We start from the raw sequence: 13501 nt of genomic DNA on the forward strand, positions 1-13501 counted from the left end.
TGCACAAAGACAAGACAAGCAACAGCTCCACCACCCTGTCTCCGTTTCATCACTCATAGTCCAGCTGTCTATGACCAGGAGTCGTACAGGTTGCGTAGTCCAGGCGGGACTCTAAAGTACTGTGAGTGGGAAGCTCCGGGTCCGCATATTTCACACAATGTTCATTGTGCTTAAAAGATGCGGACTCCTTATCGAGCAAACTGTTTGTCATGTAGGCGTACGAAAGCTTGCGCCATGTATAGAGGCAGTGGCGGAGATGGTGATTGACGGTGGGGTAATACACCGTGAGCTCCCCAGCCCACAGCTCCCGCGGCGGGATCACATGGAGGTGCTCGGCGTCAAAGTAAAACGTCGAGTTGACGGCCAGAAACTCGTGCATTATGTCAGGAAAGTGGCAGATCTTGGGTGTCCATTTGTGTGTCATGGGATCGAAGACGCAGCCGCGTTTTCTCGCCTCGGCTGGCGACTTGCCGCAGTCATTGTTGGGAATGTCGACTTGGACACTTGGCTGGCGGGCAGCGGAGATGATTGCACCGGTTCCCGTCAAGATGCTTACCAGGGCCAGACATCCCACTGCCCAGCCGAGGAAACGCTTTGATCTTGACCTTGTTGCAGGGCCGTCTTTTCGCTCGGTCCCATCTCCTGCCTCGTCGGACAGGAATGGTACAGAAGTATATTCCGAGTCGGAGTCGGTATACATAACGAAGCACAAGAATACTGGAGCTGTATGGACAGAGTAATGGAACAGAAAGTCGCCCACGGTGACGTGGAATAGATACAAGAATGGTGAGTTAAGACGATATTGGACCAGCGGATCTAGCGCTGTGTACAAAATGGGATAGGGTTCCTACCGGGAATTTTGGGGCTGCTGAATCCGGAGTCGTGCTGGAACACGATTGGCTCGGAACGAAAAAATGCGCGAAGTTTCACTCGGGAATTTCTCTTGTTCCCACCGCGGATCAAAGGAATGCGACAGGAACCTTGGGTGTAAAGGCTCTGGGCTTAGCAAAGGATCATGGCTCGACGTGTCCTGCGTAAGCTTCCTTCCACGACTTTTCCCTTGTTCACTACACTTTCTAAGAAGGCATGCAAATTGATTGTATCCGTCTCCAGCCATGCTATTCTCCCTACTGTCTCGAGACACCGATAATAACCGACCGGCCTGGCGAAAACGACAGCCTGTGAAAGACCCTTCACTCTTGAAGATCTTTTGGCTGTCCATGGGCGTCCTTGGCATTTGTGGAATCGCCGAGCTATTCTATAAAGTATACACTTACAGAAAACCGCCACGCCCTTCCTGGGGCCACGATGCCGCCGCCATCCAGACGACGGCACCCATCCTCTATTCGTGCGGCAACACTCCTGAAGAGGCAAGGGCCCTGGGCTGCAAGTTCGAGCTGCACAACTTCGCATGGGTTCCGCCCGAGTGCTACGATCAGCAGCTGGGCGATGACTGGGACGCGCAGGACTGGCAGTTCGCGCGGACCAACCTGACGCCCCCGGCCGAGGCCATGATACCCAAGCACGTTGCCATTAACGGTGAGCTCGCCAGCGCTTGGGTACCCTGGCATCAGCACATGGCGCACTGCGCCCTCATCTGGAAGAAATTCCACCGTGCCGTCGCCCTGGACCGGCCCATGGACAGTTGGACTTCGAGCTACGCCCACAGCGCCCACTGCGCCGACATGCTCATCAACTGGGATCTCGCGCGCCAAAAGGATATTTTTAACAGCCTGCTTCACCTCAAGTTCCCCACATGCAGTTATGAATGGAAGCACCAGGCGGAAAACGTGACGGCCCTTATCGCAGCCCACTCAACGTCTCACATTCATCATTCTAACCATGGCGGGGAATCATGAGGCTCAGAAAGAAAAGGAATGTAGTCTACCATTGCTGATTGTCAGCTTTACCAATGAGCAAGCCTGAATTTTGTTTGTCTAGTACAAATTTATAAGACAACTTCAACAAGCCGATGATAAAGGGGGAAAAAGTATCAAAAATAAGTGACGAAAAATCATGAAAACAACCTTGCCCAACCACCTGGTTCAGTCGGCCCAGTTAATGATCTTATTTGAAGCCTCAGTATTACCAAATACCCGTGTCGATGGAGACAATCCTTGATATTTGCTATGAATGATAAAAAGTCGGCATTACATACCCACGTGTACCACCACAACGGTACTCCAACCATCCGTAAAGCAAGTATTAAAATTGACATGTAGAAAACTTGGACCATAAAGATACCAGAGAAAGCAACTATATTTCCAACGAGAAAGACAAAAAGCCCTAATGACAAAAGATTCCTTCTTCGGCGCATGGGTATGGCGGTTTGATCTATTCGTACCAGGGCGGGCGCACGTCAGTCCGAATGCTTACCGGAAACTGGCGAGGGGATGCGGTGGTTTCCAAAGGACTTACCAAAGGCCAATGTTCGGGATCGGGCGGGGTCTTGATATTGGCGGCCACCTCGTACAGATCGGGCGGGGGATTCTTCTCGATGAGGTTTAAGAGCATGGTCACGCAGTGGATGGTGTGAGCATAGGTCACCGGGGGGTCGAAGCCCTTGGTTATCCACAGGTGGGAGAGGATAGTGGTATAGCCGCAGTGCCAATAGTGCTCCTTCTTGGTGACCCAGGCCTGGCTTTCGGCCGGATCGAAGACGTCAATCTTTTTCTTGGCCTCGCGGTCGTAGTACCGGGGCCAGCCCATGTCGGTAAAATTGCGCATGAGCTCCCTGGTGTCGGGGTCCTCGAGCCTCTCCCTGGGGTACCAGTGCAGTGCGAACGTATCCAGCTCGCAGCCACGTCGCCGCGCCACCTCCGGGGGCGCCCCCAGGGGAGCGCACTGGTAGCCTGAAAAGTCGTACTCTCTGACCTTGAAGACAAGACTGTCGTGGTGACCGGGCTTTGCTGTAAACTGCATGAGCAAAATCACGGTAGTGAGAAACGACAGCTGATACAACAGGACAAGCCACAGGCTGTACTGGACCCTTTGTGTCAAGCACCCCTTAATTCTAGACACAGGTCCGCGGCCTTGGGCCGAAACATTCCTGTCACAGTAGGCAGCCTCAACACCCGGGCTGTTCATCGGCAGGAAATGCTTCCTCTCAGAGAAGTCCGGAGAATCCATGGCGGCTGTCGAAGATTCTTTTTTGTTTAGTGTAGGATTAGTACCAGTAGACGAAGCATCGACTATACTGCGAGTGATGATGAAAGGGTCGATTGCTCATCAATCATTAGATTCTGATTTTTACACCAGAATGCGGTTTAGTGAGATTCAGTTTCGTACACTGGGAGGGACCTCCGGAATTTTAGCCAATCGGTCATATTAAACTCTCTCGAAATTACCGTGAGTCCCGAAACCTCGCAAATCTGCACATTGGGATGGGACCGCACTGGGCGTTGAGCGTCGGCTTTCACTCTATTTTGCAAAATTGTGTGCGTTGTTGAATTTTCACAGATATCTGAATGATGGCATGACTATATTCTAAGATTAGCAGACTTGGAACGATTATTTGTGACGATTAACTAACGCAGGGGGGTTGATCAGTTTGATATCCAGGCCCTATGTACACTATCCATCACCCTTTCGGTCGCTATAAGTCCATGGTAAAAACATTGCAGTCTTAATTTTAGTTATTGATGAAAAAAGCAAAAGAAATTTCTGTTCTGGCCTGGTTCAAGAAAGCAGAGCTTGACGCCTTTTGCGTGTTTTAGAACTCCATGGTAGCTAACAATTGCCTGAGCTCTTCTCTATCACCTCGGCATCCACTCCTTCATACCAATCTTTGTTTAGCCCGGGTAGTCCCTATCTATGTAGCCGCAGTCAGGGAAGGCTATCTTGACGCGGATCTCGACGTCCTCCGGATAAGGACGCGCCTTGGTCAGGACGTGAGTGCAGTGGGTGGTGTGTTCCAGATTGTGCTGGCCATGAATCTTATGGCCCATGGCGAGGGCTTTGTGGAAGTGAAGCCAGGAGAAGGAGCAATGGGCGACGTGGACGCGGCCGTTGATGAAGTACTCCCACGTGCCCAGCGACACCTCGTCGATGGTGACTCGCGCAGTCTTGTTGCGGTCGCGAAAGAACTCCCATTCGCCTTGCTCCTCCATGAAGCTACGGCTCAGGTCATGGTCCACGCAGTCTTCGGGAAGCCAAGCGAAGTTTGGCAGGTCGAACACGCAGCCGCGACGCTGTGCATCGGCGGCCGTGTATCCGCACGGGCGACGGGCCACTTTTGCGTCCCCCAAGCCGCCTACTCCTGGCTTGGCCGCGTTGTATACCGTGCTTATGGCGAATGTCAGCACCACCGAGACAGCGGCACCGAACAGGATCAGGTACGATAGGGGACGCCGCCATCTCTGGGCGCCAGAAATGCTCCGGCCATCGTCGCCAGCAGATGGCAGCAGATGGACATCTTCTAGCGTTTTTTGCGCTCTCGTATTTTTGATCATGAGGTCTAGGTTAAATTGAAGCAAACAGAGACACAAAAAGGTGAATAGGGCTTCGAGGAACAAGTTTGGATGCGTTCCCTTGAAGCTATGACGAGGTTACGTTTTTGACGGACCTGACTACCCCGACCCCTGGTCATCCATCCATCATTGCAAGCCGAAAATTAAGGGCATTTTTTTTCCCCCGACCCAACACATCGGATCCAATCACTTTGCGATGAAAAGTCGCCAACTTGACTGGGAGCCAACGTCGTGCTTGATCAGCCACCAATTTCCTTTTTTTTTTTCTTTTTTTTTTTTCTCGAGCATTCTTGTATCTTATACACAAAGCTCAACCTGCATCACTCAGCATCTTCAACGCCTTTTACCAACTGCATCTGATCATGTCCACAAGAATGAGTATAGTCCATGAATCGAGTCCAGAACTCGAAAGATTCACGGAGAAGCCCTCGTTCGAGAGCGATGGAATGCTAAGCCAAGAACTCGGCCATGGCCATTCGGATCATAGCCGTCGATTTGTCAGGTCCAAGTTTTGGACTGCTTTTCACTGGCTCAAATGGCTTCTATTTTTGCTTCTGATCGCCAGCGCACTTTTCGTGCTACTCCGCCAGCCACCGCGTCCTCTTCAGGTTGGCGACGACATTTACGGCGCTCTTCCGAAGGGTAAGATTACACTTTCAAACCCCCGGCAAGAAAACAAACACCTCATAGCTGACGCTGATCATCAATATTCTGCTGTTTCCCGTCTTGTCATCAAGTTTCCTACGAACAAGTCATCTTTGAGGACCAGGTGGAGAATTACACTCCCAACTTCACCTCAGAAGCGCAATCGCGCGAGGTGTTGGAGCGATGGAGATCCTTGGTCCCAAGTGAGTTCCGTTGTCTCTAGTCATCGCCTCTAGAATCCCACGCTCACACCTTATCAAAGTGGGAAGTGGGAACGTGAACATTGGCGACCTTGATCAGTATCCGGACACAATCCCCCAACCTTTCAAGATCAATGGCTTTGGCCAGCTGTATATGGTATCCTGGGTGAACCAGATGAAGTGTCTGGTCAGTAGCTTTTCTTATTGTTCATAACTTCTCACCAAATTGTCCCACCTCCTGCATAAAGGACAACTGCGCTGATACCGTTCTTCATAGTATGACATCATGAACGCGTACGATGTTCTTGTTCGTCTTGGCCCCACTGGATCCGAAGGTCTTCCAACCAAGGGCAGGGCGCATCCAAGGACTCGCCAGTGCTTTGACTATCTACGGCAGGCCATTATGTGCCACGGTGACATGACACTGGAGGGTGCTTCAGGACAGGGACCTCCTCGTGGAAGTGACGGGTATGGCGCAAAACACATATGCCGCAACAGGGCTGAGTCGTTTGAGTGGATTGGTGCGCACCGGCCCTTCGATGATCAGGACGTGCTTGGCGACTCTTAAGCAACGATGGGGATTTTAGATATTTTGTCCATCTTGGTGGGTGATTACCAAAGTTTTGGCGTTCGCAAAGGTAAATATTTCGCGGCCCACAAAGTTGAATTAGTCAATTATTGTCTTCTTGAAATTGCCAAGCAAATAAAATTGTTAACAATAATGGGTAGCAACACGGGTTTAGTTAGGTGTTAACCTGCCTTGCTTAGGAAACATGGGAGGTACTAAATGGGGCTTTACAATTTGCTTGTATTTACAGGGTAAAGTCGAGTACCTATCCACATGCACATTCATTCAGGGGTTGGGGTGTACACGACTCCTATTCAACAACTCCGGGATTTTACAAAACAACGGATAATCCAACAACCTTATTTCGGACCTATATTTTTTGAAGTTATACTACAAATAAAAGCGGGACTAACATGCTAGATAGTGCATATAATTAACAAATGTGAAAAGCGGTTTTTGGTGGATACGAACGATTTGTGTCTGTATCCCTATCCTGTCAAGTTTCCTTATCTCTCGACCCTCTTCTAACAAGGCGGGAAATTGATACTAACCAAGGTCCGGACCTCTGGCTGAGTCGTGGCGTATTCACTTCCCGTCATTTTGGCGCAATGATCAGTGTGAGTGAGACTCAAAGTCGAACCGTCTATCGGGGATCCAAAGTGAACAGCTCGCGCGAGCTTCCGCCACACATATAAACAATGCCACATGTGCCACTCGTTGGTGGCCCATATCTCGTCAGTGATAAAGCCAATCTTTTCCAGCTCAAACTGTTGCTTCCGTTGGTCATCACCCCAGAACTGCCAGCCCCCTTCCTTGAGGCGCAAGAAATCTTCCTGCAGCTCATAATCAATACACCTAGGAGGGAGCCACGAGGTTGTTACTTGATCGAACTCGCAGCCCAGTGCAACAGCCTCGTCTGCCGAGTGACCACAGGGTCTAGTTTTGAGATGTTGAGCAATTGTGAGCTGACCGCCGGTAAATGTAAGGCCGTCTGTAGGGTTTCGTTCATCATGAAGGCCCATTCTGGGCATGCGTGCAACAGCCCACGTAGCGGCGACTGCACCGATCAGTAAAAGTAGCTGGATCAATGGGTAGAGCAGTTTCCATCCATGGAGGCCTTGATTTGCTGAACGATGATGCTTGTGGTGTTTTTGCTGTCCTTCATTTGGCTCATCAGATTCGTCCAGAGCATTGTATTTTGGAACCGTGTTTTGACCAAGTCGCTCATATAGTCGTGAGAAGGGGGATCGGAAAAATAGAAAATGTGCATCGTCTCGAAAATACTTGGAGGCGGGGGACGCCTGGTATACACAACAAAAGTTATACGGACGGCCAGGGATGAAGGGATGAATGAAGCGCAAATGTCCAAAGAGCTATACCGTAATTTGATCAAAGAAAAAGCCCTGTCGAGGTGCGAGCTTCATGTTTAGCTTCTTCGTCTTTTTTTTTCTTTTTTACCTTCCCCCCCTGTTTTAATTCTTATCCGACTCGGGAATTTTTCGATGTGTTAGTTAATTGTCCGGGATTTTTTACCCCGAGCCGTAGAGCGCCATGATCCATCCCGATTAGAGGCCCGGTTTCTCCAAACCTTCGGCCGAGACAACGTTTGATACGCGGCAAGAGCGCAGGGGATATGCATAATAATTTCCGGTCTAATCCGATGCCCGAAAAATCCGGATATTAGCAAACGATGTGCGAACTCAAGACTATAGACTATCTCCTTTGACTATATAACATTATTATGTACTTTCCGAGAACAAGGGAAGACTCGATTGTCCTCAACTCGCTCAAGAATATCGCGATAGGCTTCAGAACGTTCAACCGCAATAAGAAATATTTTCCTTTACATCGTCAAAATGAGGTCTATTTCTCTGTGCTTGGCCATTACCCTCTTCAGCATCTCAGGGTTGTCAGGTAGGTAGATTTTCTTAACCCATTCAGAACACTTACTCTAACCGAGTTGCAGCACCTCTTATTCCTACCTCCGAAGGGCAGCTGGAAGATCGCGCCCCAACGACATCTTTCAGCTTCAAACGGGACGAGGAGAAGCGCGAGCCCACCACCTCGTTCAGCTTCAAACGCGATGAAGAGAAACGTGAGCCCACCACCTCGTTCAGCTTCAAGCGCGACGAAGAGAAGCGTGAACCCACCACCTCTTTCAGCTTTTAAGCTTCCCGGAATTTGGTGATGATGTGCAGCCCCGTCGGACTTTCCATGAACAGGATCAGACAAGAATGCCCTATTCGGAGATATCTTGCGTCACAGGGAACTGCAATAAGATTTCTTTTTCAGAATGCCTTAGCTCAAACCAAAGTCAAGGCACATGCTCGTCAGATTTCAAAGATTGTATGCTGTCTCAATTAAACTTGACGAGTTATGTGTACAGTGGTGGTTAGCTTCAAAATCTCAAGTTGATTCGCACGTCAGGCACTCTTTACATGAATCATGCGTGTACAAACCTACCCCTGAATGAATGTACCGACGAGGATTGGCCTTGTTTATTTGAAGAAACCGAAATTCCGCAAACTGGGGATAAACATAAACAAAATACCTAATAAGGTGCTATCACTAGCGACAAGACCAAAAAAAGATTCCTGATGGAGCTTAATAATTTACGTGTAGGTGCAGGGCAAATTCGAGGGAGTACCTTAGTGGCTGGTACGTTCATTCAGGGGTAGGTGTATACACTACGGCAGTACAGGAAATGCACGATTTGGATCCAATCTTAACAAATACATAAAATTTGGACCCGCGCCGTATATATTACCACATGTGTCTCCAATTATATCATTCTAGAGACCGTCTTTGCCACCAAACGAATCATTATTGTAGGGTAATATGTCTACAGTAGCAAAGGTATTCATGTCGCCACCGGAAATTACTGCTAGTTCTTCTCTATTTTTCAAGTTTATGTAACAAAACGGTATAAAGAAAGCACTGGATCACTACCCGGAAGGTATAACAGCTTGAATCTGTTCCCTCAGCAGTTGCAATTGGCGGCGGAGGCAAACTTCAATCTCGCCTTCTCCCCGAAAAAGGTGCGCCAGTGGCAAAGATAAGTCCCACATGTTGACGACCTTGAGAAAGGCAATACGCATTCGTCGTAGCTCGTCAGCCAAGGCAGGGCGCTCGCACGTCAGATCCTGCTCATCGCCGTCAAATTTAAACTCGTTCAAAAGAAGGTCTTTGATGTACAAGAACAGACTCATCGCAACCGCCATGTCTGCGTCGCGGTGGGGCTGGTCGCAGGTCAACATAATGCAGAGGACTCGGTTCGATTCTCGGACCGCTGACAGACACTTGGCTACGCAAGCATTCCAAGAAGCCGAGTCTTTGGTGCGATATCTTGAGCCCAGTCGTAACTGCTCGCAAACACAACTTGTAACCCTATCCAAACATTCGCAGCTGGCCGGTGGTGACTCTGGGGACGGACTCCGATAGCGCGTGAAATTGTGCGTCTGAGGTCCAATTTCGCACCCTAGCCCTGGGACTTGACTGTCGGTGCTGACCTTGAAGATCGACGAAGGTGGTGTGACATTTTGGGAAACCGTGTTGGAAACGGAAGAGAAGAAATCCAGGGCTTCATAAGGCGAAAGCATAGAAGTGTATGTATCGCTGCTCTTGTGGTCCGGATTTTGCTCCAGGTGCTGTACATCATCGAATATCGGCGGAAGGAGATCCAAATCTGTGACGTTGTTGTTCATGTCATTGGATTCGGTAGGGGCCTCAGGCGAGTAACAGTTCTGTTCGCGGCTTTGTCCATTTTCTTTGTATAGACCCGAGCCTGGAGGCATACCGAGTGGAAGAATTGGAATAAGCTCGCTTCTTTGGGGCGCTGCGGTTGAGGCCTTGGTCGACTTCTTGGAAGCGGATATGGAACGGTGATGCCGGGGCCTTCCAACAGGGCGGTTGAGGCTGTATGTACACTGTCGATTGACCTTCAGGCATTGTTCGCATGTGGGAATGATCCGCGAGCAGCGAATTTTGCGGCGGCTGCATTGATCACATGAGTTCAGGCTCTCAGCCATGGTAGCTGTGCTGTGGTGCAATAAATACTTGCTGGTTGAGTGACAAATTATTTGGGAATAGCTTATGTATGGCCGGCCTGCCTTCACGATGTTACGACCATGTAATTGCAGTTCAGCGCCTGCAAAAATGTGAAATAGGTGCCATTGATACACAGGTCATTTTATATGAGCTTTTGCCTCGTGACGCAGTGGTCGCCCTATACGTCCGTTCATACTACGTTATGAGTCGTGGATTTTTCGGGTGACCCAGGAACAGGGGGTAGCGGAATCGGGATGGTTTGACATCCTATTGGTAGTTCTATTGGTAGTTGCTGCTATAGTAAACTCTGATCCGCATTAACTTTTCAGGTACATGCCTAGCCCGTTCGTTGGATACAAACCATTAATATGTCAGTGGAAGTACCATGGTATAGTTCTCAATGCTTATATACTGTAATATAGTATAGTATAGTATAGTACATAGTAGACTATACCCCCTCCCCTGCTGAATCGCAGGGTGGACCACTCCATATACTATGTACCTTACCGGCCACGCGGCTTTTCGACAAATTAATTTGGTCAAAAGCTACCTATATGGCTAACGAATGTATAAGACGTTTGTTTGGTGGAGCTGCGAACGCGGGGGGTGGGTCCAGTCCGAAAACCCCCCGTGTTTCTCTTCAATGAATCTCCACTGTTATTTGTAGAAATATATTCTGTCATCAGCTTCTTTTGCTTTTGCCTTGCAACTTTCAGCTTTTTTCAAAATTCCAGCTTCGGCTATCCCAAGCCGCGGCGAATAGGCCGGGTGATATGAGCAACAGCACCCACGATGTATTTAGGGATAGGCCAAAGTGATCGATGGTCCAAAAGAAGAGACTGGCGATAAAAGCTGAGGCTATCTGCGGAATGCAAATAACCAGGTTGTTCAAAGCCAAAACTGCAGCGGCTGGATCTAGGCTCCGGCTGTCTGCAGCCCACATCACGTCCTGCCGCTCTTTGGCCAACTCCGCGCCGAGAAGGGCGTGGGGTATCCAGTGTGTAACGGAAAAAGTGGCTCCTAGCCCGCCGATCACGATCCCCAGAGCATTTGGTACGTTGCTGAGGAACGGCAATGCCACGAAAGCAAAAGCGCTTAGCAATAAAGCTAGAGACCACAGCCGGAACAAATCTCTCTTGTGGTAGTCATAGCCCGAGTTGGCCTGGCAGGGGTTCCTGTCCTGATGCCATTCCAACTCTGGCTGTCGGGCAAATGTTCCTTGCAGCATAACGCTGAGGAAAATAGACGAATGAAAAACCAGAATAATCCCGCTCGCGGCGGTTTTTAATTCTTCGGGATTTATGGTGGTGCGGCCGGACGATACTGCCTCTGCTGCATCTAGTTCTTTCGGTAAGTGGCTTGCAAGCATAATCGAAGTTTAAAAGAGTTCAGAAGGGGAGCATACATGCTCTAGTGGCAAGACTGCGATACGACGTTGTCTTAGCTATTGACAGCTTGAACTATTCAAGCAAGTAGGGAACATCAAACAAACACAGATTCCTGGAAGTGGGAAGAAGAAAAAGAAAACTTACTTTTCCATATAAAACAGTAAAGGAAACCAGGCAACCCAGGCGAGTAGTTGATTGCGGAAAACCCTGCGAGTCGTGGTTGACAAACTTCTAGACTTTTTGAGTAATTGACGTGCATTTGACAGGAGAGAAGTCATTTCTGACATGTCTGCCTTCAACTCGTATATTGCCAACGTCGTTCGATAGCGTCGAACCACTAGAGAGTGAACAAAGAATAGTGCCGCCATAATGCCACAAGTATTTGTCGACAAAAACTTGAAGGAAGGCGAGAAAAAAAAGGCAAGACTCATACCTATTACGGAACCTCCGGTCGAGTATCTCGTAATCCAGAGACTGGCTTCAGCCTGTTGCTCCAAAGGACACAAGTCCATAAGTAGGGCTCGTAGGTTGAATAACACCGGCTGCATTGCTATGTTCATCACATATAAGGTGATGACGGCTGTAATTTTGGCTGCCAAGCCGGCAGCCGACCCATAACCCAAGACCTTGGCAATCGTAAGGCCTATTTCTTTGGCCCAGGCTAAGCCCATGAGCGAAGTCATTACGCACATGACTCCAGCGATAATCCAGGGCCCACGGGACCCGTTGCTTGAAACGGCAAGAAGCGGAGGCACAACGGCACCAGCAATAGGCCCGGCTAGCAGAACCATGGGAATGCCGCTTTCGGTAAAGCCCAGATCGCGGAGTTGGCGCTGTGGGTATAAAGCAATGTTTAATTCCTCGATTCATAGGATCAGCGTTAAATAGGGGGCTCTCACTGGTCCAAAGGCTTGAGTCAGAACCCATATAAGCTGGACGCTATATGCATGCGAACATTGGTTAGAGTGCAGGATTTGACTTAAAGAGATAATCCGACTTTGGGTGAGAGTTAACTTACCTGGTGAACGGACTCGATAACAAAAGCAGATTTCGGGTTGGCAATTGAAAAATTGCCTTGGAAGAAGTTGGCAGCGCTGCATCATCGTGCATTACGATACTTGTGGATGGGAAATGTAACGGTTGTGTCTAGGGGGCCGATGGTGACCACGGTAAGCAAAAGGATGGTGGTGTAATATCCTGGTAAAGTAGACTTTGCTACTTTAAAAAGAGACCAAGATTTGGTCGTTAAGGTAAATTTCACTGGAGAGAACCGTTGGCATGGCACAAACTCAATTTTATCCCAGAAATATGGGCGACCCCTTATAATATTCCTAGAATGAAAAATGGATGTCTTATTCTTTTCTTTCTCAATCAAACATAAACAGAACACCACGGTATTCCGCATCGGTAATACTACACATCACAAAAGCGCTTCCCCTTGCGCCCTTTTCGGGGGCCTAAGATTGCGCGTCTCCGTCCAACTACGTGCATTTAACTCCCAGTATAGGCTATAGCGCTTTTACCAAAGCCGACTCGCGACAAAATGCATGCGTTGACCAATAACAAAATTCCCGTAAACTTGTGTAATTCGGGCGGCTTGCCCGGCAACATTTATAAACTCGGCATGTATTAGCGGTGCCGTCAGGGAAACATCCCCAGTAATTTCCGTGCCCAAGACTTCCCTCGACCGGCCCCTGTTCAAACCACCGCCTATGCAGAGCGTGGGGATGTTGAGTCGAGTGAGCGGGAATTAACATTCGGTTTGCCCATATCAGGTCCCTTGTTAACCCACCATGCCGTATGCTGGAGCCCTCGTAGCCCATGTTGATTTTTACGCTCTCATCTTTGGGCAGTAAAAGTTCACCAAGATGCCTCCCAGTCCGATGACAAGCCTGCGAACCTTGTTCCAGCAAAGGGTAAGTCCACCGCATCATTGCTGTGAAGCGAAACGTTGATAACTTGGCAGCAAAGCTAAAGGTAGAATTGAGATAAAATATTAGGAACATCGCGACAGGACATCATATACCAATGTCGCCATGAACGAGGAAATGGCACTGAATGGTGGATTTTATAGCAACACTGGCTCGCGTATAAGCTCATCGGCCGAATTATTCAAGCGGCTTGTTTACTTTTTGGCCGGGTTTGTTTTTGCCATTTCGTTGGCCGTTGCCGTTGTTTGGACAC

At 49.0% G+C, this 13501-nt stretch overlaps 9 protein-coding genes across 9 annotated transcripts; 3 read left to right on the plus strand and 6 right to left on the minus strand.

Moving 5' to 3' along the window:
- Positions 1-49: 49 nt before the first annotated feature.
- On the minus strand, positions 50-700 carry PgNI_06752 (uncharacterized protein; the record flags this gene model as incomplete). Its single annotated transcript, XM_031126772.1, has 1 exon — positions 50-700. The coding sequence occupies one exon, from the start codon at positions 698-700 to the stop codon at positions 50-52; it is 651 nt and encodes a 216-aa protein (XP_030981542.1).
- Positions 701-1115: 415 nt separating this feature from the next.
- On the plus strand, positions 1116-1859 carry PgNI_06753 (uncharacterized protein; the record flags this gene model as incomplete). The annotated part of the gene is made up of 1 exon (XM_031126773.1): positions 1116-1859. One exon carries the CDS (start codon positions 1116-1118, stop codon positions 1857-1859), a length of 744 nt encoding a protein of 247 aa, XP_030981541.1.
- PgNI_06754 (uncharacterized protein) lies at positions 1194-3129 on the minus strand (the record flags this gene model as incomplete). Its single annotated transcript, XM_031126774.1, has 3 exons — positions 1194-1253; positions 1278-1799; positions 2419-3129. 3 exons carry the CDS (start codon positions 3127-3129, stop codon positions 1194-1196), a joined length of 1293 nt encoding a protein of 430 aa, XP_030981544.1.
- Positions 3130-3791: 662 nt separating this feature from the next.
- On the minus strand, positions 3792-4451 carry PgNI_06755 (uncharacterized protein; the record flags this gene model as incomplete). Its single annotated transcript, XM_031126775.1, has 1 exon — positions 3792-4451. The coding sequence occupies one exon, from the start codon at positions 4449-4451 to the stop codon at positions 3792-3794; it is 660 nt and encodes a 219-aa protein (XP_030981543.1).
- A 380-nt stretch (positions 4452-4831) lies between these two features.
- On the plus strand, positions 4832-5882 carry PgNI_06756 (uncharacterized protein; the record flags this gene model as incomplete). The annotated part of the gene is made up of 4 exons (XM_031126776.1): positions 4832-5111; positions 5207-5317; positions 5377-5501; positions 5592-5882. The coding sequence occupies 4 exons, from the start codon at positions 4832-4834 to the stop codon at positions 5880-5882; spliced, it is 807 nt and encodes a 268-aa protein (XP_030981546.1).
- Positions 5883-6406: 524 nt separating this feature from the next.
- On the minus strand, positions 6407-6904 carry PgNI_06757 (uncharacterized protein; the record flags this gene model as incomplete). The annotated part of the gene is made up of 1 exon (XM_031126777.1): positions 6407-6904. One exon carries the CDS (start codon positions 6902-6904, stop codon positions 6407-6409), a length of 498 nt encoding a protein of 165 aa, XP_030981545.1.
- An 834-nt stretch (positions 6905-7738) lies between these two features.
- PgNI_06758 (uncharacterized protein) lies at positions 7739-8051 on the plus strand (the record flags this gene model as incomplete). Its single annotated transcript, XM_031126778.1, has 2 exons — positions 7739-7796; positions 7849-8051. 2 exons carry the CDS (start codon positions 7739-7741, stop codon positions 8049-8051), a joined length of 261 nt encoding a protein of 86 aa, XP_030981538.1.
- Positions 8052-8827: 776 nt separating this feature from the next.
- On the minus strand, positions 8828-9910 carry PgNI_06759 (uncharacterized protein; the record flags this gene model as incomplete). Its single annotated transcript, XM_031126779.1, has 1 exon — positions 8828-9910. One exon carries the CDS (start codon positions 9908-9910, stop codon positions 8828-8830), a length of 1083 nt encoding a protein of 360 aa, XP_030981537.1.
- A 1702-nt stretch (positions 9911-11612) lies between these two features.
- On the minus strand, positions 11613-12443 carry PgNI_06760 (uncharacterized protein; the record flags this gene model as incomplete). The annotated part of the gene is made up of 4 exons (XM_031126780.1): positions 12336-12443; positions 12217-12256; positions 11758-12150; positions 11613-11654 (listed from the first exon to the last, which is right to left on the minus strand). Exons 1-4 carry the CDS (start codon positions 12425-12427, stop codon positions 11613-11615), a joined length of 567 nt encoding a protein of 188 aa, XP_030980954.1. The 5' UTR covers positions 12428-12443.
- Positions 12444-13501: the final 1058 nt, after the last annotated feature.

The sequence above is a fragment of the Pyricularia grisea genome (genome assembly GCF_004355905.1).
Source record: "Pyricularia grisea strain NI907 chromosome Unknown Pyricularia_grisea_NI907_Scaffold_4, whole genome shotgun sequence".
Classification (NCBI taxonomy): domain Eukaryota; kingdom Fungi; phylum Ascomycota; class Sordariomycetes; order Magnaporthales; family Pyriculariaceae; genus Pyricularia; species Pyricularia grisea.